This window comes from Danio rerio, chromosome 7 (assembly GCF_049306965.1).
Source record: "Danio rerio strain Tuebingen ecotype United States chromosome 7, GRCz12tu, whole genome shotgun sequence".
In the NCBI taxonomy this organism is placed as follows: Eukaryota; Metazoa; Chordata; class Actinopteri; order Cypriniformes; family Danionidae; genus Danio; species Danio rerio.
The window spans coordinates 20,250,117-20,276,497 of record NC_133182.1 but is presented as its reverse complement, the minus strand read 5'-3'; the positions used below and the strand labels follow the sequence as shown (position 1 = coordinate 20,276,497).

General features: G+C 33.9%; 1 protein-coding gene across 3 annotated transcripts in view; it reads right to left on the bottom strand.

The window, feature by feature from the left end:
- Positions 1 to 17: 17 nt before the first annotated feature.
- Positions 18 to 26,381, bottom strand: part of dvl2 (dishevelled segment polarity protein 2) — a 35,399-nt gene continuing 9,035 nt past the window's right edge. The window contains exons 2-16 of one of the 3 annotated variants that reach the window (XR_012382304.1): positions 23,425 to 23,494; positions 19,096 to 19,241; positions 17,061 to 17,170; positions 16,836 to 16,965; positions 14,625 to 14,712; positions 11,854 to 11,923; positions 11,579 to 11,718; positions 11,195 to 11,271; positions 9,574 to 9,641; positions 7,424 to 7,546; positions 7,219 to 7,350; positions 6,939 to 7,115; positions 4,693 to 4,911; positions 1,311 to 2,798; positions 18 to 1,144 (exon numbers count right to left, since the gene is read on the bottom strand). Coding sequence is in view for 1 of the 3 variants with exons in the window: in NM_212648.1 (NP_997813.1) it covers positions 2,266 to 2,798; positions 4,693 to 4,911; positions 6,939 to 7,115; positions 7,219 to 7,350; positions 7,424 to 7,546; positions 9,574 to 9,641; positions 11,195 to 11,271; positions 11,579 to 11,718; positions 11,854 to 11,923; positions 14,625 to 14,712; positions 16,836 to 16,965; positions 17,061 to 17,170; positions 19,096 to 19,241; positions 23,425 to 23,494 (2,083 nt within the window). In the remaining 2 variants the exon portion in view is untranslated. 3 annotated transcript variants of the gene reach the window in all.

The following is a 26,381-nucleotide window of genomic DNA, read 5'->3' as shown; positions in this document are numbered from 1 at the left end:
AATGACTAGTTTCAGAGTTAATTCTATCATACATTTATTTGGAGTGAAGACATGCAAAAGTGACAGTATCTGATGATATTCAAAAATGTAACACTTAAACATGACATTCCATTGAAATTCAGTCTTTATGTAGCACCTGCATACTTTTCTATAAACTCATATAAAAAAGGCGCTATTGATTATCAGCCATATAAAGAGACAAAAAAAAAAAAGAAGCTCTGGAGTAGAAGAAGAATTAAACAACCCGTTCTACCCAGAAAGTACCATTATGGGGTTAAAACATCCTCTGTGTGTACCGTTTCAGTACAATCATTTTATAATCTGCCTATTTGTAAGAATACTAGCAAGGGACTGCTGTCTAAAACCAGGAATCTGAAGAGTTCTTGACATCTCAGTTAATTATAACCAAATACGAATCCCTGGCTTCATTCAGCAGTACAAAGACAGATTTTAAAGCATACAGTACATCGTACACTAGAGAAAAGCTTTCAGAATTCCTTGGTACACTTTAAAGCACTACTTAGAAACATTATACATCTGACCCATTGTTTCAAATGTTTTGAGTCCTTTTAAAGGTCTTTGAAAGCATGCCTTTTGTTCAGTTTTTTTTTAGTTTATTTTTTACAAAAGTTACATTTTAGGTTATAATTTATCACTGAAATTGATGGTTCATTTAAAATCCAACATTTGCAATTAAATTACCCTCAAGACTATCCAGAATATAGGTGAATTGTACTTCAGTAGAACATTAAAGGAGATTTTTTGCTTGAAACTGTGGTCCTTGGTTACTCATAAAATGAAAGCTACTGACATGGAGTCAAAAAAAAAGTAGGCAATCTAAATATAAATACAAAAAAGCGAATGTAAAGGCGACATCAAAGCTTTTATTATTTGTATTCTTTTATATTTTTGGTTGAGCGTTGATTTGAGACTGATGTGCGTGCATTGAAACAATATAAATGCCAATAATAATACATTAAGGCTTTTTGAAGCTAAATGATTGGTTTTTACTAAAAGCTGAACATTATTTTGAACATTATTACTGTTAATCCAGTCTTAACCAATGTGCTGATGACGGTCTGGAGTGAAATGTTCTTGTTGCATAACAACATATGGGCTAATGCAGGGGTGGCCAATCCTGTTCCTGGAGATCTACCTTCCTGCAGATTTCAGTTGCAACCCTTATCAAACACACCTGTCTGTAATTATCAAGAGGATTTCAGGTCCTAATTAATTGGTTCAGGTGGGTTTGATCAGGGTAGGAGCTAAACTGTACAGGAATATAGATCTCCAGGAACAGGATTGAGCACCCCTGGGCTAATGGAATAAAAACTGTGGATAATCATCCAGCAAAGTGATACTTGTGCTTATCCTGAATGCTGAAGCCTAATAAAAATGTATACAAATAGCACAAAGCCGCGGTAAAGTGTGTGCCTGCTTATAGAAAGTCCATCCAGACTTTAATGAGCATGCTCAAGAACATTTGACTGTGAATAAAAGGTAATAATGTCCCGTTTCTTGCACAGACCGATCATTTAACTTCATAAGACCTCAATGTATAATCAGGATCCACAGTTATTATTTCTATTTTGCATACATGTTGGATTTTTTGCTCTATAAATGTGCTGTTAGTCATAGACTTTTTTTATTTTATGAATCACTATGGGGGACCAAAGTTCCAGCTCAAAATCTTCTTCATTGTTCTACCGAACGAAAAAAAACAAAGAGTTTCATCTTGGCTGGCCTGACGGTGAGTAAATTAAAAGCAAATGCTCATTTTTGGGTAAACTATGCCCGTAAAGCTCGAGTTCCTGTGGATATCGTGTCCTAATGTTGGTCTTTATAAAAGGTGTGTAAAGCTTACTTGAACTTCCTTTGAGCAATATTTTCTGGCAAGTCATGAGAAGCCTTTGTAGATCTTAATCGAAGGCCTTCCAGCCATTTGTGGAAACATTTAAAGAAAATAACAGGACTCAGAAAACAAGGCTTTTTTTCTTTCTTTCTTTAGTATTTTTTTTAGCAGAAGAGTTATTTAGAAGGCCAGACCCTGTTGCGGTTAATACCACAAAAACCAAATGCATTTTGAAGTCTGTGCTATGCAAGACTTCCTACCCTTCCGTAAACCCTGTTCCTACCGTCAAGGACAAACACTAACTCTAAAGAGCTGCACTGATACAGTAAACTACATCTCTGTCCGTCGCAGAGCAGAACTCACAGTTATCACGTGATTACAAACCTCCATCCTTCACTCGGGTACATCCTTCATTACATCACATCCACAAAAAACTCACTGGGGTTGCCCATGGCCAGGTGGAAGGACTGCCTGGAAGCAGTCAGCTCAGGCGGGACGGAGCCCAGGTCTCGGGTCGGGGGAGCTCCTGGAGGCCCGCCGGGGATGCCGGTTGGGGGTAAGCCAGGGTGGGGCGGCAGAGTAGGTGTTTGCGGATGTGGTGCTCCAAGCGCCAGATGTGGGTGTTGGGGCACCATCATCACCATCATTGGGTTGTATGGGATGGGGATGCCGGGCGGATACGGGGCGAGGTGAGGGGGCGGGACGCGGTGATGCGAGCGCTGACTCGAGCGGCTGTGTTCGCTGGGTGTGGCTGAGCCATGATCTCGTCTCAGGGTGCTGCGAACAGAGTAATCTGATTCGCTGCCGCTGCCAGAACGTGAGTCAGCTCCGCCCCCGCCAGGAGATTTATCATCACGCACGCTGCCGCCCACAGTACTCTCAGAAACGCTTTTAGGGCCCCTTCTCTTTTCTCCATCGCTGCGTGTGGAGCCACTACTGTGACTCCCTGAGAAACACGGAAGCAAAACAGCTGTTAGTACTGGACGCATCACGTTGACAAATTCATTGGTTTCTGTGATTTACACAATTCTTCTTGGAAAAACTCCATTTTATTTACAGTCACTTCTGAACATTCAGAAAACATTTCCTAAACATTCAGAAAACATGTCCAAATCTGCACTCTAGTAGTTTTATTAACCTTTGTGTACCCGAAATTTAAGCTTCATTTGGTCGCTACTCTTCTCAGTTTTCTGCTGCTGATGCTTGGAATCATTTGCAGCAGACATTAAACCTCAACACTTTGGTTCCATGATCATCCTTAAAAAATTCAATCCAGTTAATAGTACAAGATCACTGTGCGTGTTTTTAGTTTTTCCTTGGTTGTATGTCATTATCTGCATCTGTGAAATGTTTTTTTTTATTGTGTCCCTGCTGCTTTGTATCTGTTTTTTATGTTGCCTCTTGGCCAGGCTGTAACTGTAAATAAGAACTGGTTCTCAATTAACTTACCTGGTTAAATAAAGGTTATTATTATTACCGTACTCGGAGCACAAAAAATTTAGGCATTAAATGCTGATTTGAATTGTTGTTTTTTGCATAATGATCAGTCACTGTAGAGAACAGAGCAAGCTTTTTGTAATACCAAATATAATTCAAACATCTAAATTCAATAAAATGAAATCAAATGATGAGAAACGTTTAATTAAAAATTTATTCAACTGGCAAATTACAAAAGCATGTCTATTTTTATGAAAATTTAGCATATGTTTCTTTTTTGTTATATAGTGAGTGCTTTAAAAACCACCAGGTTTACCTGTCAGATAAAGTTGCGATGTTTAAAATAAATAAAAAAATAAGTATAATTCTTGAAATTATATAACATTTATTTGTTTATTCATTTATATATATTTGTTATTTTTTAAACAAGTCTCTTACCCTCACCAAGGCTGCATGTGTTTAAATAAAAAACAGTAAAACAGTAATATTGTAAAACATTATTAATATAAATGACAGTTTTCTATTTTAAAATAACATGAAAATATCACTTATTTGTGTCCTGTATAACTAGAAGCTAAATTCACCTTCATTAATCATTCTCGTATACTGATTAAGTCAAGAAATCTTTCTTAAGATTATTACAAATGTTGAAAACAGTTAGCTTCTTAATATTGTCACATTTTATTTCAGGATTCTTTGATGTTCAATTTAAAAGAACTTAGCCAAAATACTGTTATGTTTGATCAATTGTATGCATCTTTGTTAAATAAAAGTATTAATTGTGATTTGCTTGTTTATTTATTGCCACAGCAGCAACTTTGGGCAAGATCAATATAGAGATAAAAACAGTTCAGTAAGTCTCACCTATATGCATTTTGCACTACATATATTATTAATAACAACTAAGACGATAATTACAGAGAACTGGATGAAGACCCACCAACCCACTTTGGCAGAATGGACACAGGCTGAATCAGATAGTTATATTTGAGAAAATAAAATTTTCCAACAGAGCTATGCATTAATCGCAAGATACTTGCTTGATCTTTGAAATGCTGTCAGGGGCTATATTGTAGTTATTGCCTTTGTATTGGAGTTTATTTATTTATCTATCTACTTTTACTTTAAGTGTAATGTATTACCTCTTTTTAAGCTGTCACCATTATTTATTTATTATTATTATGAATGATTATTTTTAATCTATTTGTTTTTTTTTTTATAAATGTAAACATTCTAAGTACATGTTATGTGTATACTATGTTTATAAAAACTTTAATAAAAACACAATTAAAAAAAATAAAAAATCAATAGGCCTATAGATAAAAACACACTACATCATAATAATGTTTCCATTTACATGCACAGCTTATATTGTAACACAAGGTGTCAGTGTAGCTCCTCACCTTCACTATGCTGACTGCCTGCACTGCCTGGGCCGTAGCTGTAGTTAGAGAGCTCATGGTATGGCGGAGGCTGGGTGGAGTAAGGATGAGGGTACTGGTATGTGAACGAGTGGAGCAGAGGCCAAGGTGTCGCCCCTGGCAGAGGAAGAGGAGCCAGAGTGTCCTGGTCTGAAGCACCGCTGGACCCATCATTGTCATTGAGAGAAAGGTTGGCCATGTCTGAAACAAGTAATAGTAAGAGACTGTATCAATAAACAACAACAACAACAACAACATCATCATCATTTTAATTAATTATGCTGTGTGTTTAGGATCAGTTGGGACTTTCCAATGTTTTTACAAAATTAGTGCTCACCAAGGTTGCATTTATTTGAAAGATTCTTTTTTTGTATGTACACTGTATAAAATGCTGGGTTCCACAATATCCATTTGTGTTGGGACAACACAACGGATTAAGTTAACATTAATTTTTTTTTATTTAAGAGATCTAAGCAAAACATTAAGTTGTCCCTAAAAATGTGGCGTTTCAGCTCATTTTAAACAAGTTGTTTGAACAAACAGCAAATGTTATTTTTGAGTGTAGCAGGATGAACAAAGGTATTTAAAAACAAATGTGATTACAGTTTTCTCTGCCATTTATTATTTCTCACAATACAAAAGAAAATAACAACAAGCTAAATCAAATTAAATTAAATTAAATTAAATAAGGCTGCATTTATATAAACCACAGGTGTCAAACTCAGGACAGGTGTTCCTTGAGGACCACAGCTCTGCACAGCTTAGTTTCTACCCTAATTAAACCCCCCTGATCATAATACTTGAGTCCTTCAGGCTTGATTGAATCCTACAGGTGAGAATGCCAAAGCAGAGATGAAAATAAACTGTGCAGTGTGAGTTTAATGTAATGTAATGTAGTGTATTTATTATTTTATGCCATGTCAACAACCAAGGCTATCTTCATGGCAAGAACATTTATATATTTAATATACAATTTAAAATCAACAAAAAAATGAATACATAAATTAAATAAGATTTTTAGCGCCAATACATGATAAAAATTCAAAACATTTTCCTGGGGTAACTTTGCTAAAAATGTCTTTAAGAGAGTTAATTTCATAAAAAAGGTCTTCTGGAATCATTAAAAGCAGGACAGTTCAGTAAAATGTGTTTCACTGTAAGAGGAATTGTGCAGTACAAACACTGAGTAGGGTCTTCGCGCATGAGCAAGAAAAAAAAAACATTAACTGAGTTTGACTACCCTGATTTAAACAAAAATACAATAAAAGCAGTTAAATTGTGAAATATATATTTAAATGTATTTCAGTTTCTATTTAAGTATATTGTATAATATAATTTTTTTGAAGTTTATTTTTCCAAATAAATGCTGCTATTTTAAAATGTCTGTTTGTTTATCAAGCAATTATGAAAAGTAGACTATAAATACTGACGATGACAAGTACTACTACTACAAATAATAATAATAAGCACTTAGCAATTATAAAAAGTAGGCTATGAATACTGACTTTGACGAGTACTACTACTACTACTACTAATAATAATAATAATAATAATAAGCACTAAGCAATTATGAAAAGTAGACTATAAGTACTACTGACTACGACTACTAATTAGCAATTATGAAAAGTAGACTATATATACTACTGACTACGACGATGACTACTAATGAGCAATAAGCAATTATGAAAAGTAGACTATAAACAACACCGACTACGATCACGACTACAAATGAGCAATAAGCAATTATGAAAAGTAGACTATAAATAATACTGAGGATGACGACTACTACTAAGCAATAAGCAATAATAAAAAGCAGACTAAATACTTCTGACTTTGACGATGCCTACTAATACTAATACTTATAATAATGACAACGATCAAGCAATTATGAAAAGTAGAAACAAAAATACTATTGACTATGCCGCCACTGCAGACTACTACGACGATGAAGACTACCACTACTACTACTAGTAATAGTAGTAGTAATACTAGTAATAGTAGTAGTACTAATAATAACAACAACAACAACTGATCGTAACAGAGCAGCAAACCAGCCAAATAAACAATGGAGACTGGAATAATGATGCTGAAAAATGAGCTTTGCATCGTTAAAATAAATGACATTACACTATATAATAAAACAGAAAACATAACTTCTGTAATGAAGATCATTTGTCAGAAAATTACTGCTCATTGATATTACTGTCAGATAAGCTGATTCTACGTACAGTTTTCACAGTTGCTGAAGTCTCCAAATATGTAGTAGCACTGTTCAGAGAAGGTGATCTTGTTGACAGTGTGCCTGATGAAACCAGCCTTTAGTAAGTTACTGGCATATTTCCGAGCTTCGCGTCTGTCCTGAAAGCCATCAATGTGATGGTACAACCACTCCACCACATCTGAACCTGCATCCACAATCAGAAAACCACAGATAAACATACATGAGATCAGAATAAACGCTCGTCAGTTACATACTCATCAATAATAATAATTGCACAGGTCTCTGACCCAGAAAAGCATTGGGAATGGTGATCTTCAGCCACATTCGATCTCTGACTTCTAGACCGGACTCTGGAGATGCCATGGCTTTAGCGACCGAGGCCATGTCTGAGCGAAGAGACAGGTTAAACTCATCAAAGCCTACGGACAGAAACAGAGGATTAGTGATGGGACTAGGAGGTGGAGAAGCAGACTAAATAAGCACAATATTTACGTTCGGTTTCGGTGACGGATGAGCTGGATGTGATTGTGCTGCTGGGATAGGACGGAAACGCCCCTGTCAGAGCCACTGAGTGATTGACCCAAGCTGCTGGGTCTATGGGCCGGATTGGCTCATCTGATGAAGAAAACAGTCAAGAATGTTAGAGAGAATATTTGGTAACACTTTAGTTTAGGTCACAATGCACTGTATTAACAAACCATTAACTAACACTACTAGCTTAATAAACTACTTATTAGCTGTTTGTTAATAGTCAGTAAGGAAGACGAAATTTGACAAACACATCAGTACTGTCATAAAATCCTGCTTTTACCATCTCAGACTGTCTACAGTCAAGCCTTTATTATCCCAGAGAAATTTCCAAACAGTGAGTCATGCTTTTATAACATACACTCGTCTGGATTACTGTAACTTTCTCTATTATGCTATTTCTCAGTCTTTTCTCTCTTGTCAGCAGCTGGTTTAAAACGTGGCTGCTAGACTACTCTCTGGCACCCGCCAGTAACTCCTATTTTATCTGCACTTCACTGGTTACCCATTAAATACAGAATTGATTTTAAAATTGTATTATTTGTATACAAAGCCGTCAACATTCTTGCTTCTCAGTACCTTACAGACTTGCTCTGTCTGTATTCCCCCTCTCAATCATTGAGATCTTATGATCTCAATTTACTCTCCGTGCCTAGAACACTCTTTAAAAAACAAGATGACCGAGCATTTGCAGTTGCTGGTCCTAAACTCTGAAACACTCTGCCAAGTCAAATGAGACTTTCCTCCTCAATCTCTGTGTTTAGGTCCATTTTAAAGACCTATCTATTTTCTCTCGCTTTTAATTACTTATTATTTTTAATTAATCAATAATTATTAAATGTTTTCTTTTATATTCTGTTTTCTTCTGTCTTCAGTACTTCTATGTACAGCACTTTGGTCAACTTTGGTTGTTTTTAAATGCGCTTTATAAATAAATATTGTATTGAATTACTCTATTGCATTGTATAGCAGCTGGATTTAGGTTTTGGGTAGGATTAGGGATGCAGAATAAGATCATACTTTATAACAACTAATGAACAGTTGATATATTAATTACAGGCAGGTAATAAGCCAGTAGTAAACAGCATGAATTGTGTCCTTAATTAAAACGTTATAGAATATTTAAGATATCAACAATAAAACAAAACAATTATTTTGTCATTTAACTACATTAACAAAAATGTTTGTTGATGGCAGGGGTTTTATGGATTTGAAAGAATTCTTTAATTATGAAAAGGAACTAATTGCAATCTAAATATTTATTTAATATGAAATACAAAGAAATTAGTAATACTGTCAAATATTTATCACAATCCAAATTAATGTTTGCTAGTTAAATATATTTAAAATGTATGAACCCTTATAATGCATTTAAATTGTGTATTTATTTGTTACATTTCTTTGTCGTTTTATGAAAAATCTAAGTTTTTTTCCCCAACGAAAACTGCACCATGTTTCTTATAAACAGCTCATTTTACTTGCATAAACAATTGCTTTCCTTCTTTAATGGTTTGTGGATAAGCTTAAATATTAATAATGCTAAAAAAAGCATGTTACATTTTTGACATGTACAGTTATTTCATATATACAATACCCAATTCAAAATGACCTACATTTAAAACAGAATTGCAAAAAATAAAATGAGGGAAAAAATACAGGGTTCCCTTGCTTTCGTGAACAAAAACTTTTAATGACCTTTTAAAGCACCATTCAGTTCAAATCAAACACCTTGGTAATTCATTTCCCAGCATATGTATAGTGTCATGAAAGTCCTTACGGTACTTAACATTTCACAGTTATTTTCAAAAATTTTAACCATTTTAAAATGTCTTAACTTTAAGATTTAAATTTAAGATTTATGATTAAAAAATTTCTTAGTTTTTTTAGTTCTGTTTTTGACAACTGAGTACAAATTAAAATTTTTATTAAATTCAAGCACTTTCATGGTGTTTGTTTATGTGTGTGTGTGTGTGTGTGTGTGTGTGTGTGTGTGTGTGTGTGTGTGTGTGTGTGTGTGTGTGTGTGTGTGTGTGTGTGTGTGTGTGTGTGTGTCTAGATATATATAAATATATAGTGTATCAAGTATTTATTACAGAGATTAAAATGCAACTCACTGCGTGGCAGGGTGAAATACCCTTGTGGAGAAGGGTCCCAACATTTGGCCACAGTTAGGGTGATGGGTCTAAAAGGATTGAAGTGACAATACAACATTGTAGGTTACAGATTTCTATTTACAAATGTATTTTTTCCCAATCATAATCTGCCACACTCTGTAGTTCTACTGTAAACCTTGCTGCGAGTCAGAATGATTGGATTTACAAAAACATTAGTGGGATCCCAAAAGGACCAATTTTCTGAGCCTTAATTAATTGCAAAAACGCTTAGATGTGATAAAACACACAGCTAAATCTCTATATAAACCAATAGGTATTTCGTTTGTGCTTCATTTTGTTGTACTAGTAGAGCTGGGTGGTATGATGGTATTATTTCCTTTATTAACCAGGAGATCACATTGAGACATATATATATATATATACATATACATACATATATATATATATATATATATATATATATATATATATATATATATATATATATATATATATATATATATATATATATATATATATATATATATATATATATATATATATATATATAGCTATCGTGGAATGAAATGTGTACTACCATAAGCAACTTTTTTTTTTTTATTCCGGATATATGTAAATAAGTGGGTATGGCCAACTCACATGCAGTTTGAGTGAGGCTGAGAAAGACACTCCATAGGAGGATACTAGGCATGGGACAATAATCGGTTTCAAGGTTTGCCGCAATTTGGAAAAAAATGAAGGTTTTAAAACCGCCAAAATTTTGTACTATAACGTTCCCAAGGTATACGTAAAGAATTTTTTTTTTTTACATGTTATTTTACATGTACAACTATTTTATTTCGTTTTTTACGGCAACCACACCTTCAGCAGAAAAGAAACCTCTACATCAAAAGCTACTGGTTCAAAATATTTAAATGTTTCCTAAATTAAAATATATTGTGTTCAATGGGGGGAAAGTTGTTGTTTTTTAGCCAGACTTAAAAAAAGAAGTAATTTTGGAGCAGTAATTACAATACGATGATAGCGACCCATGCTTAGAGGAGACTGGCATTTTTGCGATTTGTTTTTAAGTAATGATCACTTAGTTTAAATATGTACACAAGAACTAAAATTCTTCATATATTGTATTTTTTAAGAAAAAAAAGTTGTTTTAATATATTTATATATTAATATTTTAAAATATTTGTATATGTTAAAAATAATAAGGTCTTTCCACATAAAAGTGTGAAATGTAACATACAGTGGAATTGGTTGTTCATCTAAAGTCATATTTTGTTTAGTATAATGTTAAAAATAAAATACAAAATCAAATCAAATAAGATCAAGTCATTTTCTTTTCTTAAATATCCAATCTTATGTACTAAATAAAGCCCTATTGTACATTTTCTGGAAAAACTGACTTAAAAAAAAAGCTATATCCTGAAAGACATTGTAACTATGAAATAAACTTTCTCATAAACTTTCTCATACTGTGAAATAAAATTTTGATCATACCGTCCAGCCCTATGTACTAGCAATAAAAATATGTCCCCAAAAGAACATACCAAAAAGTAAATAGGAGATTGTACATTTTTTAAATAGAGAACTTATGAGGACTCAAATGCAATTTTAATAGGCTCACCCAGGTTTGTGGACAATCTCACGCAGCACCCGGACCGCATCATCATTACTCATGTTCTCAAAGTTTATATCATTCACCTGCACAGAAAAAAAAACAACATCAACAGTCAATCAATCAGTTTAACAGACATTAAGACAGACGTAAATCTGCCCTGCAGCAGTGAAAGTACTAATCTTTTGTTTACAGGTAATTACTAGTAAAAGAATCGCAATGTTCGGGTGTAGCTGAAGTACATGCCGTCGAATAAACTACCAAGCTATTGAAGAATAACAGGAATTAAAACCACATTTACGTCAGTCACCAGATCGTCCGGTCCTCCATCTTGTACATATGATGACAGGTTGCACTAATCATTTTTTCTTCTTATAAAATGTACACACACACCTGCAGCAGCATGTCTCCAGGCTCAATACGTCCATCTGCAGCTACAGCTCCTCCCTTCATAATGGAGCCAATGTAGATTCCTCCATCTCCTCTCTCATTGCTCTGACCCACGATACTGATGCCCAAGAAATTATACTTCTCTATAGAGTACAACAAACAGATGGAGGACAGATTATGAATTAAACACAACTCATATTTAATTAAAAGTAGGAAAACGCATGCCATATTAAAAGACAATATGACAGAGCTGGTATCAATCTATATAAGCCACTGACCCATGTTAAGAGTGACTGTAATAATGTTGAGGGACATGGTTGAATCAGTCACACTGCTGAAAGAGGAAGCCTATAAAGCAAAACACACAACATTTCAGTAAAAGTGAGTATAATGTCTGCTTTTCATTTATTTGAATCACTTTCAGATGAAAAACAAAGTGATCAGAATTTCTTGCAGCAATTGTTTATTGATTAGCATACAAAGCATGTCAGGAACAAAATGAAGTCCCAAAAAGTGTTTGATATAATTTTGTAGTTTATTTGACAACAATATGATCACTTCTTAACTCAAGACTTATACTTAGGGTTTGACATAAACACCCGACAAATGTGAGTAGACTTCACCTGTGGCAGGTTAGACAGACATCCTCACTGGCCACTTTGGCTGGTCGCTAATATTTTTTTAAATTGCCAGAGCTGCCTTATCACTAAAGATTAGAATTTTAGTTTTAGGGCGTAAACACTATGTACAATTGCCTTGAACCGAGCCAAAGCATGCTTGTTCCTCTCCCGTCTCCCCTGGGATCTCCGCAACAGTTTGCATTAATTGAAAAGTAAGAATGATAAATAAATCATATGAAACAGTTCTTTTAAAAGTCACGGCTTGCTTTCAGTTTCGGGCTTAGGCGCGTTTTGCCCTCAAGAATACCGCGCCAAAGCCCAGGTGAACCGTGCCTGAACCAGATTCAGAGCACTCTCACTTCTCAAACGATCCGGGAAACAGGCCTGGGCATGGTTTCAATAGCATAGTGCAAGTGCGCCCTAGGACTGTTTGTAAAAATGTGCGCAAACGTGCTGTAAGAATTGAAAAGCGGCACGACTGATGAGTGTTCACGCGAGCAAAAGAAAGCAGGTGAATACCGGAGAGGAGAATGATCAGACACACGGTGAAACACAGGCGATCCTCGCTCACTGATGACAGTGTCAAATGCACAGATGATGTGCTAATGTGATGTGTACGAGTGATTAAAAGCTCCCTTATCCCGTTTCCTTGCGCAAAGCAACCATGCCTGGAAACCCAACTGGTGTGATCGTTTTTCTTTGACATAAGACTGGGGGGAAAAAAAGCAGTGTCCTGCTACTTTCGAGAGCTTGAGATTTTTGTAGACAGCGACGGTTGCCGCTTTCACTTTAATCATTCTTTGAACAGATTATTAATAAGCCTAACGTTAACCATGTGTGCGTGATTATCCTTTCATTATATTTTTAAAGGCTTTCGTTTGCTTCGTTTTTGTTTATGATGTTTAATAATTATCCTTTACAATAACATTTCTCTAATAGGAGATTAACACTATTTATCAAATGTTAACTAGTGATCTGGGACCTTTAGCCAGGACAGACAACTGTGTATAGTTCTAGATACATGAGAATATTTTTTTTTTTATGTCAATTTTTTTTGTTGTTGTTTAATAAAAAGTAATATTTTGCTTGTTTTGACCCATTTTTTAAAATTTGTGGCAAGGAAATAATTAGTTTGGTGTGGCTAGAGGGGAAAAAAGGTAAATCCTTAGTGTTGAGCCCTAAAAAGTCTAATAAAACTAATTGCAATTTGACACTATGAAACCAAAATCCATTTGCTCATGCTCATTGATCAAGGTCAAAACACACAAAAAGTTAAATGACTGAGGAGGCATATGGACATAACACAAGATTTAAATCAAGTAATTTTAGGATGCCAAAGTCAAATTTATGCATATAAAATATATTTTCAAAAAACAAAACTGTGGCTAGTGAAAATGAAAAGCGGCTATTAACGATGGAAACTACTAGCCACAGTGGCTGGTGATCAAATAAGTTAATGTCAAGCCCTGCTTTTATTTATATATTCAAACACACCTACATGGAGCACTTCATATATGATAAACACTAAATAGTTTGGATTAAGAACAACTGTAAGGTTAAAGGGGTAGTTCACCCAAAAATGAACATTTCCTCACTCACTTTGTTTTAAACTTTTATGAATTTCTTTTTCAGGGTTCCCATACGTCATGTCATGTCACATGTCATGAACAGCAGATTCAAGGACTTTCAAAAGCACCATTATTTTATATCAAGCAAACTTTGCATATCATACCCCAGCATATGTAGCGGCATGAAAGCCCTTACTGTACTGAATATTTCATTTAATCTATATATATATATATATATATATATATATATATATATATATATATATATATATATATATATATATATATATATATATATATATATATATATATATATATATATATATATATATAATATGTACGTTAAAATGTCAAGAGTAAATTTCATAAATGTTCTGACTTTTATAAATGGTCATGTTCCAACAAAATTTAATACAATTTGTTTAATTCAATACTGGTAATCATTTTATTTATAATATTAAAAAAGTTCATTATTTGTCAGTGTTATTGTAAAAAAAAAATTATTTAAAAAAATAATAATTTATGAATTTATTTGAAAATTGAGTATAACTGTTGAAATAAAACCATAAATCAATTTTAATACAAATTTACTTCAAGCACTTTCACATGTCTAAAATTCATTCTAAAAAGTACTTTCAAGTAGCGTGGGAACCCTGCTTGCTTCTGTACAAAATAAGATATTTTGAAAAATACTGAAAATAGTAGACACAGTCATCCATAGGAGAAACCAAAAGTAATCTGGAAGTCAAAGGCTGTTTTTACCAACATTTCTCAGTATATTTTCTACAAACAGGTTTGTAACAAACGGAGGATGGGAAAATGATAGACTTGACATTTGTTAATCACATAGGTGTATCTCACCCTCTCCAGTCGTGGCCGCTGTTTCCGGCGTCTTCGGTGGCGTTTGAGCAATCTAGATGCTGTGCTCTGTTCAGTGGAGCTGCTGAACCTGATCACAAACATTTAGCACAATAAACATTCAGAATTAATGCACAACCTAAAACACTAGATTCTCAATGGCTTTTGGTTCAGGATCCAGACTCTATTATAATACACACCAAGTGGCAAAGCAGCATCCAACAAATTAAACCGATTGGCTAGCTAAATATTTGTTTGTCTATTGCATGTTTATCTTCTTACAAATAAGTGTCTATTTTTTTCTTCACTATTGTAATAATGCATATCTAACTGAGAGTGGGAGTTCTGAATTTATTGCCAAATCAGCTTCTCTAGCTATAATGACAAAACCAGGGGTCTGCTCTTCGTACCTCATTTAAATGATCAAAGATGTTTTGGCAGATCCTGGATCTTTTAATCTTGATAACTGATCTCTGTCTTCTTCAAGCAAGATCACGAATCATATTAAAATTTCTTGATGAATTAATCTGAGATTTCTGCGTGTGTTGTGAGAGATGGATCTATTGATCCTCGAAGTCATGATCAGCAGTGCAACAATTAGCTGACAGCACAGCAGCGTAATGACATCATCTGATTAATATTCAATTACCCATGTGAGCAAAATTACATAATATTCGTAGTAAACAGTTTGTTGAATTTGATCTGCAATAACTTTCCAGCTTTGTTATAAGCTGCAGGCTTTACACTTTCTTGTGTCAAGAGTGTTTAGCAATTTATTTAGTTTTACATTAGAGCAGATTTTCTTTATTATAGTAGTCATAGTACTAATACATTTGCTATTTTCACAAGTGTACATAACTAATAATGTAAGAAAATATCAGAATTTCAGTATTATCTTTGCTTGAACTGACCCATTTTAATCCTGTTTATATGAAATGATCCTGCTCCTGAGCAGGTTTGAGCTACCAGAGCTGTTGCCATGTCAACAACTCTCGAGTGAGTTTTGAAGAACGAAACAATCCTGAATCATGTCAAATAGTAAATAACCAAATCCAGCTAACTGTGTAATCCACGTACGAAAAACGGTACCCCTGATCAAATTTATTACATTTTCTAAATATCACTTTTCTATAATGATAAGGAATGATAACAATAAAAAAGACATCAATAGCAATAAACAATACATAAGATAAAATACAAAAGAAGAATATATATAACAGTTTTTAAGGTTTACGTTTGATAAAATTATTTTACAATTTTATAAGGATTCACGTTACAAAAGTTTCATTTAAAGTCTCTCCAGATAAAAATGGTTGTCTGATAACATTAAAAATAGGGAACTCCACAAGTATTGGTTTAACAGTTTGGTTTCTGTTGCAATATTGACATTTTGGGGTTCTTCTCCTTTAAGTAAATGTCCATGAGTGAGGTTTGTGTGTCTGATATGGCATCTTGTGTGAACCATATTTAAGTGAAAACGGTTTCTTAAAAAATGTTGAGCAGAATTTAATTTTGTTTTTCTAGAACTGACTGGATTGTTGTGGTTTGATATTGCTGTGGTATAATTTGAGTGACAGGCTATTGTTCCGCCCTACTGCTGAATATAAATCAGCTAAATTAATTTTTAAACAAGGCAAACTGCAAGCACATGCAAACAATTCATGACAAATACAGTCAAATTGCATAAATATGAGGTGAATTTAAAAAAAAAAGCTGATTTTGATTTTAATCTAACTTTAATCCAATCTGGGGCAAAATATTACCAAAATATAAAAGATTGCTCAAAAATCAAACTAAAAGTGCTTCAGGGGTAATGAATGTGTCAGTGCTCTTTGGGTAAGGTATTCATAAAGATAAACATCGAAATCATAAGTCCAAAAGTATGTGAAATTGTTTTCAAAAGACTTTATTAACAAGGCTATTCTATAAAACAGCAGCTACACATTTCGGCAATATAGGCCTCAATAAAATAGGTTTTAATAAAGGCTTTTTACATTTTTTACTTTTCAAATCCCTTGGACTTATGATAAAACATTTTGGTATATAAATTTTATTCTGATACGTTGCATTCAGGGGCTGGTTTTCAATGAAAAGTACAACATGTTTCTATGATTTAAACAACAGTGCTTTAGGAGCACAAAAAATGCAAATTGGTTCAAATTTTTAAAGGTTATACTTGAAAAAGAAATTTGACATCACAAAATGTCTTCTGACCTGCTCATGGTATCATCGTCATCAGAGTCACAAAAACTTGTGGTGTCCAGTTCACTGCTCATCACTGTAGTAGCGCTCTCATATCCGGCCAGGTGTCTGTCCAAACGGGACTGTCCATTCATACGGGGCCCTAGGTCAAAAAAAGATCCAGCAAAATGAACACGGACTGCAACAAAAGCTCTCAAAAAGAATTATGTAACGTCAAACAAACGAGATGAAACATACCATGTTGCTCCAAGCTCTCTCTGGGTCGAGGTCTCTCTCTCCTGAAAGACACGACTGACTCCGTCTCTGTCTGATCATCTAAAGACTCCAGGCTGCCTGTGGTGTTGGGACTACACACACACACACACACACACACACACACAATACAATTACAGTGATTTACATTCAAGACACATCTGTACATCTTTGCATGCTGAGAGATCTTTAAATTTTTAAAAGCCAGCTGTCTTTAGCAAGCCAGTCTCTGATACAACACATAGTTAGAGAAGGCTACACCGGATGAAACGAATATCACCTCCATAACCAAAAGACTTGTTTTTAGTAACAAAATATATGGCTCTTAATTCTTAAATTAGTTCAATTTAAACTAAAAGCCTACCTCCGTTTAGAGAGTCACAGGCAATTCAATATTACTACATTGTCTTGCTTCATCATTGATTAGATTTAAACAGAAGCACTAAGGAATAATATCATTTAAAACAACCCTTTTACAATTAACCAATGTTGAACTGTCATTTTTACCCTTTCATAAAGTGACACAGAATTTTAGAAAAGTGTTTGTGTCTTCTTTCAAAGCATATCTTTTAAGGGTACCCATTTTTGAACTGAACAACACATGATCCTTCCTCTGCTCCTTAAAATTTAAAGTTCATTATTTGTGACTGGAAAAAAATAGAAATAATATTCAGTATTTACAGTAATCCTTGCACTATTCAAGAGCAATATTGATTCATTATGTATTGCCTTTAATAATTTATAACTTACAAAATAGAGGTCACCGTTTACATGTATTTTAAAAATCATCAAAAAGCAAAAAATAAATAATTAAATGAACAAATATTATTGAATGCTTATTGGTAAAGAAAGCATCGTCTATATTTTACAGCTAATTATCTTATAGCATCTATTTTATCTAACAAAACCTTTTTATTACTTTGAATAAACTTTTACTACAGATTCATAGTTTGGTAGGTGTGAAGAAAAACATCTATACAGTATAGTATCGCAATATTTTCTGTTGCATTACTATACTGATACACTGACACCCATATCAAGATACCACCAATATTTTATTATAGTATTTGGTTTATTCATAAAATTATTTTCTTTTACAGTCCACTAGGTATTAATTTTGTTGTACTTGTACACATTCATCAAGCAATTAGTTAGTCAAATAAAGATGCCTCATCTTGGAAGGCATTGTGGAAAAGTGCATACAACAATTAAGACAGTTTTTTCATTAAAGTGTTGCTCAATCTGTCGGCTTAACAATGCCATATTGCACTGCAGCAATAAAAATTCTGAAAAATGTTTTGGTTTATTATGCACACAACTCTCTGACGCCCCTATTGTGTTCATGTGACGTTTCAGCTCAAAACACCCCACAAACAATTTCAAACTCTTAGAAACTGCCCAATTTAAGCTTTGATCCAAATTGCGCCATTTTGTTATTGCTTTAAATTCAAATGAGATTGTAGTCTTTTTCAAGAGAGGGTGGAGCTACACTACCCGAAAAAAGTTTGGGGTTGTTTTTTTTTTTTTAAATGGTTCTGTTCATCAAGGCGGTATTTATTAAATGTCAAAAAAAAAATTTAAATTGATAAATAATTATATATGACTTATTGTATGTATTTTCAAACGAAATTATTGCTCCAGTCATTATTGCTTTTATTACTATTTCCATTAATAATAGTTTTGTTATTAATAATAAAAATAATAATAATAATTGATATTAGAGTGATTTTATAAGAATCATGTGACTTTGAAGACTGGAGTTATGAAGCTTAAAATTCTACTTTTAAATCACTGGAATAAATGATTAAATTAAATGATAAACTACTTTTGAACAGTTATTTTAATAGTGCAATAACAGTTTACAAAAATTTTACATTTTAACATTTTACAATACTCACAAATGCAGCTTCAGGGAAAGCCGTAAGATTGGTCCAATTGAAGAATACTTTCATAATATTACAAACTCGAAAAAAGTATACCTTCATACAGTAACCACATAATGAGATTCACAGTAACGTACTGGAAAGAAGGAGGTCTGGAGTCTCCAATGCCCGCCATCCTCTCAGCAGGAGGTGGAGGCAGGGGTGGAGGAGGAGGTGAGGGCTGAGACGGGACCTCTACTGGAGGAGCTACAGGCTCTGCTGCAGGGGTATCCGAGGACACCAGCTAACAGACACACACACACACACACAGTGAGAAAAAGAGAGAAAATGATCCATTAAAAACAAGCAACTAAAAAGGAAAAGATCTAATGACAGTAATAACACAAATTATATTGTCCCCATCACATACTCTTGGAGCTCATTGAAGAAGGTAAAACTGATCGCGCATTGCTTCAGGTCAAACATATCAAGTGTCTGAGTTTTACGTAACTACAAATTAAATCAACAACACCGAGCTGGAGACGTAACGCAGACAAGAAACTCTATTCAGGCTTGTCTGGAGCTCAAACAGAAATGCGAAGGAAATGTTTTCTTCACGGGAGAAGGAAAAAAAACCCATCAACAATCTTCCCAATCTCAGTACGGTACAGTGTTAAAGTTCAAGTCGTGTACTTGACAAGAGAAAGAAACCTCAGCAGTGTCATAACAGGCTGCGTACGGTATCATTGCATGGCCTTTCTTCATGCTAATGTATGCTGGGTTATTGTAGCCACTCTCTCAGGAGACCTGGAGCCATCGTGACGGTGGTCTACTGTTTCCATCCCAGAGGCTCTAGTTTCGTCCAGGCCTTTTGACTTAAGCACCTGCCTTTCTTTGAGGGCTTTTAGATGAGGCTGGATTTCAGTCTCCGTGTGAAGCGCTTCACACAAACACACACATTTAGGATTCTTTAAAGATTCACTGTGACATGAATCACAATAGGCCTGTTAAGCATCACTACTGTACAAGTTAAGGTACTGATCAAAATTACATCTCAAAATATGATAATTTTGGTCATGAGAATTAACTACATGAGAATTAGCCTTCTTTTCAATAAATTTGCCCATAATGTATTGTTAGGTTTGTCTTTGTGTCAAAATGTGTCAAAACTGTTACCCAAAAATCATTCTATTTGCTAAAACAGAAAAAGTTGTGGCCAAATCAAGACTCAACAGATCCCTATATAGTGGATGAAAACGTCCCCAACATAACATTACCTCCGCTAACAAGGATTAAAGTTTTAATTGCTTTCATTGATTCAACGTGATTAATAATCCCACAACTGTGGAATCACCTTATAGAAAGATTTATTTCAAACACTCAACTGTTATAAATTTATGAAGTGAGGTTAGAGTAAAGTTTGTCAGTAAATGTGGGATTTTAACATGCTTTCAGATGTAGCAGTAGTTCACTAAGAACCTAAGCGAAGCTGCCATTATCGCAGAATGTTTTCATAATCGCCTGAATAAATTATATGCAATTATGAATGTGACTTTGGGCAGTTTGTCAGTAAACTATGGCTCTGTGTAGTAAATGTTGCTCCATCTGAAAGCATGTGCTAGAGACATGCTCCGCTGACAAAATGAGCACACTATCACCTTCAATTAATCGTGCACGTCTAACTAAAACCACCAGTAGGTGGATACACTTGTGTGATTTACTGATTAATGTATTCAAATGATCTGTTCAAAACTGCTGATTCATTTAGAAACTGAAGCAAGGCACACACTGGAAGATAATCAAGCCAATATTAGGCCTGATTTTCCATTCTGACGATCCTAGATCCTGATTATCTTCATGATTATCTATTCTCTAAATGATCATATCAGATGTTCCTCCTGAGTGAGGTTATGAGTGGTTGAATCTGCTCTAAAGAGAGCAAAGCAGAAATGTAATTTTTAAAAATGTGTCTGAAGTGTTGATTGCCTTTTTTTTAACTGTGTATAAAATTATTCTGAAATTTGCAAACACATGCTGACATTTTATGTGACATTCTTTGCTTTGATAACTTTATAGAGGAATTTTGACACAGCAAAGGCATCACAGAAACTAAAGCTGACATTGCATAAAACCACAGCAATAACACAGTCAGTTTATTGTGGTTCTAAAGTGCTATAAATGTATTTTCACCGGAATTAAAATGATGGAAACGATACCTCTTAAAATAAACAGTACAATTATAAAATTAGTTTTCACAAAAACAAATGCTTTTTTTTATTAAATAACTGTTATTATATATAACAGTAAATAAAAACAAACATTTTATAATGACATTCAATTTGAAGTATATGCTATCGTTCACTGGACAGTTTGTTCGGACATTAAAAGGCAAATTCTCTGAAAAAAAAAGTAGAGCCGACATCAACAAATGGAAGGACAGAGTAAGGAAAGATTAGAGGAATGCTGGGAAACCATATTTGAATCAAAGAGGAGAACAAAAACCAGGGAAAAATCCACCGAAAAAGGCGAGTGGAACAATTTAAAATATTATAATAATCTTGAAAAATATGCCTAATATTAGCCTGAAGTTTCTGTTACAGTATTAAAAGTAAAATAAAGAAATCAGATCTTTATCCATTGATGCGATCAAAGACCTGTGAAGAAATTATGCCAAGATATCCATAATCCTAGACCAGGCCGTATCCTGAGCAGATGTTGTGGTGGTCAGGGAGGAGGGGGGTGAATGAGACTGATTCTTGAAAGACCACAGTGACAGACGAGTCCCTGCACTGATCCTGTGGGCCAGCCTGATCACCCCCCGGTGACCTACTCGCATCTGCAGTTCTCCACGATGGACATCCAGCGTTCTCAAGCCTCCGGCACCTACACTACAGCTCCACACAGTAAGTTTGGCCAGATGAAAAAAGGTTGTGCCCAAACAAGTTTGTTCCTCGCCGCTGTCGCCACTGGCTTGCTTGGTTTGGGACTAATAGAGATGCACATCGATGGATTTGTTCTTCAGTGTTTGGACGTTCAGCAGTGAAATTTAAAACAACAATGAACTGAACTAAACTGAACTTCAACTCTGAAATCTGGACTTTACTAGCACTTTATGTTAAGCTGCTTTGACACAATCTACATTGTAAAAAGTGCTATATAAATAAACAGGAATTGAATTGAAAACATGAATCTTTAGTGGTTTAAAGTGATGTGATGAATTGGAGTTATACTGACCACAATAACTGGACGTATTCTGTTTTTCCACATTTGAGAAATGTAAATCACAATAAAATGCTGACACTAAAAATGTTATCTCCTTAGAATTGAGAAGTGTTTGTTGTCTATCTTCAAGTAAAATAAAAATATACAATATAATGTTCAAATGAAAAAATATTGGACTTAAATGGTTCTTTGTCTCAAGGCCTCAAATGTAATGTTTTCAATTTATTTCTGAAGTATATTAAAAATATATATATACAAAGACATTAATGATAACAAACAAAATCAATAAATATTTAACTTAAAAAAGATTTAGGGCCTAAAGTAGCCTAATGTGTTTAACTTCATTCTTGAGAGTATTGAGATATTTGTGCATTCATCAGCTTGAATGTATAGCTAAAGTCGTTTATTTACAAGGCACAGAATTGTGTCAACATTAATCATAATATAACCACAGTCTATTTGGTCTTTATATAAGAAGTTTGAATGAATTATGCCCTATTTAAATGAAATAGTCTACGTGACCGGGCTTGTTTTGCAACTAAAGCTTGAATAATGCGCATCTCCTTATTTATAAGCAAAAACATTTAAGGCTTTTGAGTTTGGCCCTAACCTGCATCTTATCTCTCTGCACACCGTGAAGTTAAGGTAAAAGCCTAGAAACACATTTGCATTCCTGACATTTGTTTTTCTTCCTCTGCTTTTATTAAAATAAGCCTTTTTTTACTTTTTGCCTGACCAGATATTCCCCCTATTACTAGTTTGATTTTTAAATTAACAATAGCTAAAACAAACAACTTACTTATATTGTAGGCAACATATTTTTTTTGCTTGAACATACAGGTGTCATTTGGGTGGTAATGACTGATCAGAACAGCGCTGTTTAACATTTCATTTACACTGAAACTAAACATTAGTTTGCCTTTGATACCAGAGAATGAGGTGGGTCAAACCCAGCGTATTTTAGGTCTGCTTTTATATGACAGAGCATCATTACACTGAATTCTAAGGAGAAACAGAGCCAATTTAGGGATGCCTTAAATCAGCTGTGTCGGACTACAGATTGAAAAAAAGTTGCAGGTTCGAGTCCCAGCACCAGCAGAGATTGTAGGTGTTAGGAGTGAACACGATCCACAATTCATCTAGAGTGCATTTTTGCAAAGTTTCAATGTTTGCACAGTTATGACACTACTGGGTATCTCTCAATAAAACGTTCATTGTTTAGGGAAAAACATCCAAGTGACAGAGAAAACAGGAACAGTTCTTACCCAGGAGACAACTCTTCCGTTGAAGCATGGCAGCTTGGCACTGTCATCTGAGATCTCTTCCTTCACCACCCTGAGACACAATTATCAAAGCGAAACAGAATTAATATTAAAAAAACACACATTTGACAGGCATGATTATACCAATTTTCAAATCCAAAATGAGGAGGCCACTCGTAAATTCACAATTTATAGTTTTTACATTTTTTTTCAATTTATACAGTATATTTGTTTGTTTTTCTTAGAGCATTAACATTGAAAGAATGGCTATGCTTATATTCATATTTAGACAAAACAATGGCAATGTTTTTAATTCAGAAAAAGTATTTTTCATTCCTTTTAAGAGAAATAGCACACATCTCGTCCACAAGCCATTAAACCTGAGGGCTCATAAATATATATATATATATATATATATATATATATATATATATATATATATATATATATATATATATGTTTGTTTTTTCTGTTGACTAATAATGCCAGTATTTTTTTTTACCCACATTTATCTTTACCAATGCAGTTTTATATGGGTTTGAAATATTATTATGCTTGTTAATAGTCAACTTTTCTTTATATAAAAAGGCAAGCTGGAAAACTATGAACTTTGCACAAAATTGCTGAAAATGATGTCATTAAGTGCAACGAATACACTACCTATGAATAATTTACAGTCAGGAAAAATTCTTAAAATAATTAATACTTATAAATATCAAATTGATTCTTTATGAATAAAATACAAAATATTTCTATTACAAAAAATCCTGAAAACCCATTTGATTCTGTTCATACAGTAATAGAGAACATACATCACTTCTTACAAAAGTATCCAAGGCTCATCACAAGTATCTAGTTAGCTAGCTAAATAACATTATCTTGTTAAAGATTCAGCAGAATTCCCACCGCCATAATAATGCAGAATACAGACAGCACAGAATGATCTTGTGTCATAAAAACAAATGCACAAACCCAGCGGATGTGAAATGTTCAGCATGCAACAATGGCCTGAACAGGGTAAGTGACAGTTCTGTTGACCAGCCAGAAGCCAACTGAGCACTAATAATAATTAGAGTGTGGGGCATAAATATGAACATATTTCAGCAAAATTAATAGTGATGTATGTCTAAGGAACCACCACTGTTAACTCTTATAATAATACGTGGTATATGCAGAAATCAGAGAGTGAAATTCAATATCTTTAAAGACCTTTTTAAAGAGTTTTTTGATTTACATAGCTTCAGAGAATTAAAAAAAAAACTTGACATATTCATGATTAATGTTATGATAGCTGTTTCAACGTAAAGTTCTGATTGGATTGCCTTTAGTTTGACAATAAACAGGAAATGTTCATGACGCAATGGCATCACCACATTCAAATGGTCTATACCAGTGGATCTCAAACTTTTTTACTAAGTACCACCTCAGAAAAAAATTGTCTCACCAAGTACCACCATAATGAGCAGTATTAAAATACAGTAGTGTAGTAGGCCCAATAAAGTAGCTACAGCTCTGTACAGGTCAAACACATGGAAGATTAATTCCTATTATTAAGAATATGTATTATTATCAGCCACTTTAAAACATTACAGTATAAATGCTTTAAACATTAAGACTATTATACTTTGCTTATATGTAAAACAAACAAAATAAAATGTCAACTTGTAAATTGAAATGTGCTTTTAAAAATTAAAAATGGTAGGTTAATGTTCTTAAAAAGTAAAATAAAAACTCCTGTACTTAAATATAAAGTATTAGCATATAGTATCATCAAAACCTGGAGATGTTGCTTGGACCTCATAAATATAGGCTATATGTCATCACATTGCTATAAAAATTGATACAAAATGTAATACCTTGTAACATAGTGTTGTTAAAAGTATTGACTTTGGTACCGAACACAATCCTTTTGAAAACACTACCTTGTAAGATAGCATTTAGGACTTTAACACTTTTAAAAGAGACTTTTTAATAGGCCTGCGTAATTAATCTTTTTTAATGATTTGGAAAGGTGCGATTTTCAGTTTAATTCATCTTTACTTCTATAGCGTTTTCACACTGTAGATTTTGTCAAAGCACCTTAACATAAAAGTTCTAGTAAATTGAAAATGTGTCAGTGCAGTTTTCAGAGTTGAAGTTTAATTTAGTGCAGTTCAAATCGCAAAAGCTGCGATTATTTCCCAACCGACAACCATTGCTCGTTAATTGAATATTAACCGTTATCCAATCAGATTAATATTAAATGATGATTTAATAATAAAAAACAACAATTGGCATGTAGATTTCGTGTGTTAAACATTAAGGCAATTGCATTTTAACATATTGATTTATTTTAACATGCAAACAACGATAAATAACATTAACAACAGAGCTTTGATTTAGGCCTATCATAAAACGTTTAACAGCTTTTAAATAATCAGTAGCATATAGCATGCTTCGATAATGCTTGGTGTTTCTTTGGTGCTATTAAAACTACATCATCAAATCTATATCTCTTTTGTGAAATGGTAAAATCACAAATCGCAATTTTAATCAGCTAATTCACAATTTTTTTTTCCAAATTGTGGAGCCCTATTTTTTGTAAGATTAATCTAAATTGCTTTATCAACTTTTAATATGTTTTAAGATCCTGCTTTTGGTCTTCTATTGTCTGAGAAAACTTTTCCCAGCACTGCACATTTGCCAACATGATGCAATTCTACACCGATTTCACAAAAGCACTTCCCAAAAGCAAAGCTCTATTTTAACGCTTGTGAAACAATCCCACCCCCAAGATCTCTAATGACGCTAATTAAGCCCAACAACTGTACTTGAATAACAACCCTTGACCTCTAACACAACCCACAGAAACACACACACTCAAACCACAGCCTCTCGTGAAAACCTGATTTCAACAAAACAAAACCTCTTACAACAGAACAAGCTCAGGATGGCTAAATCGGCAGATTATGTTACAATTT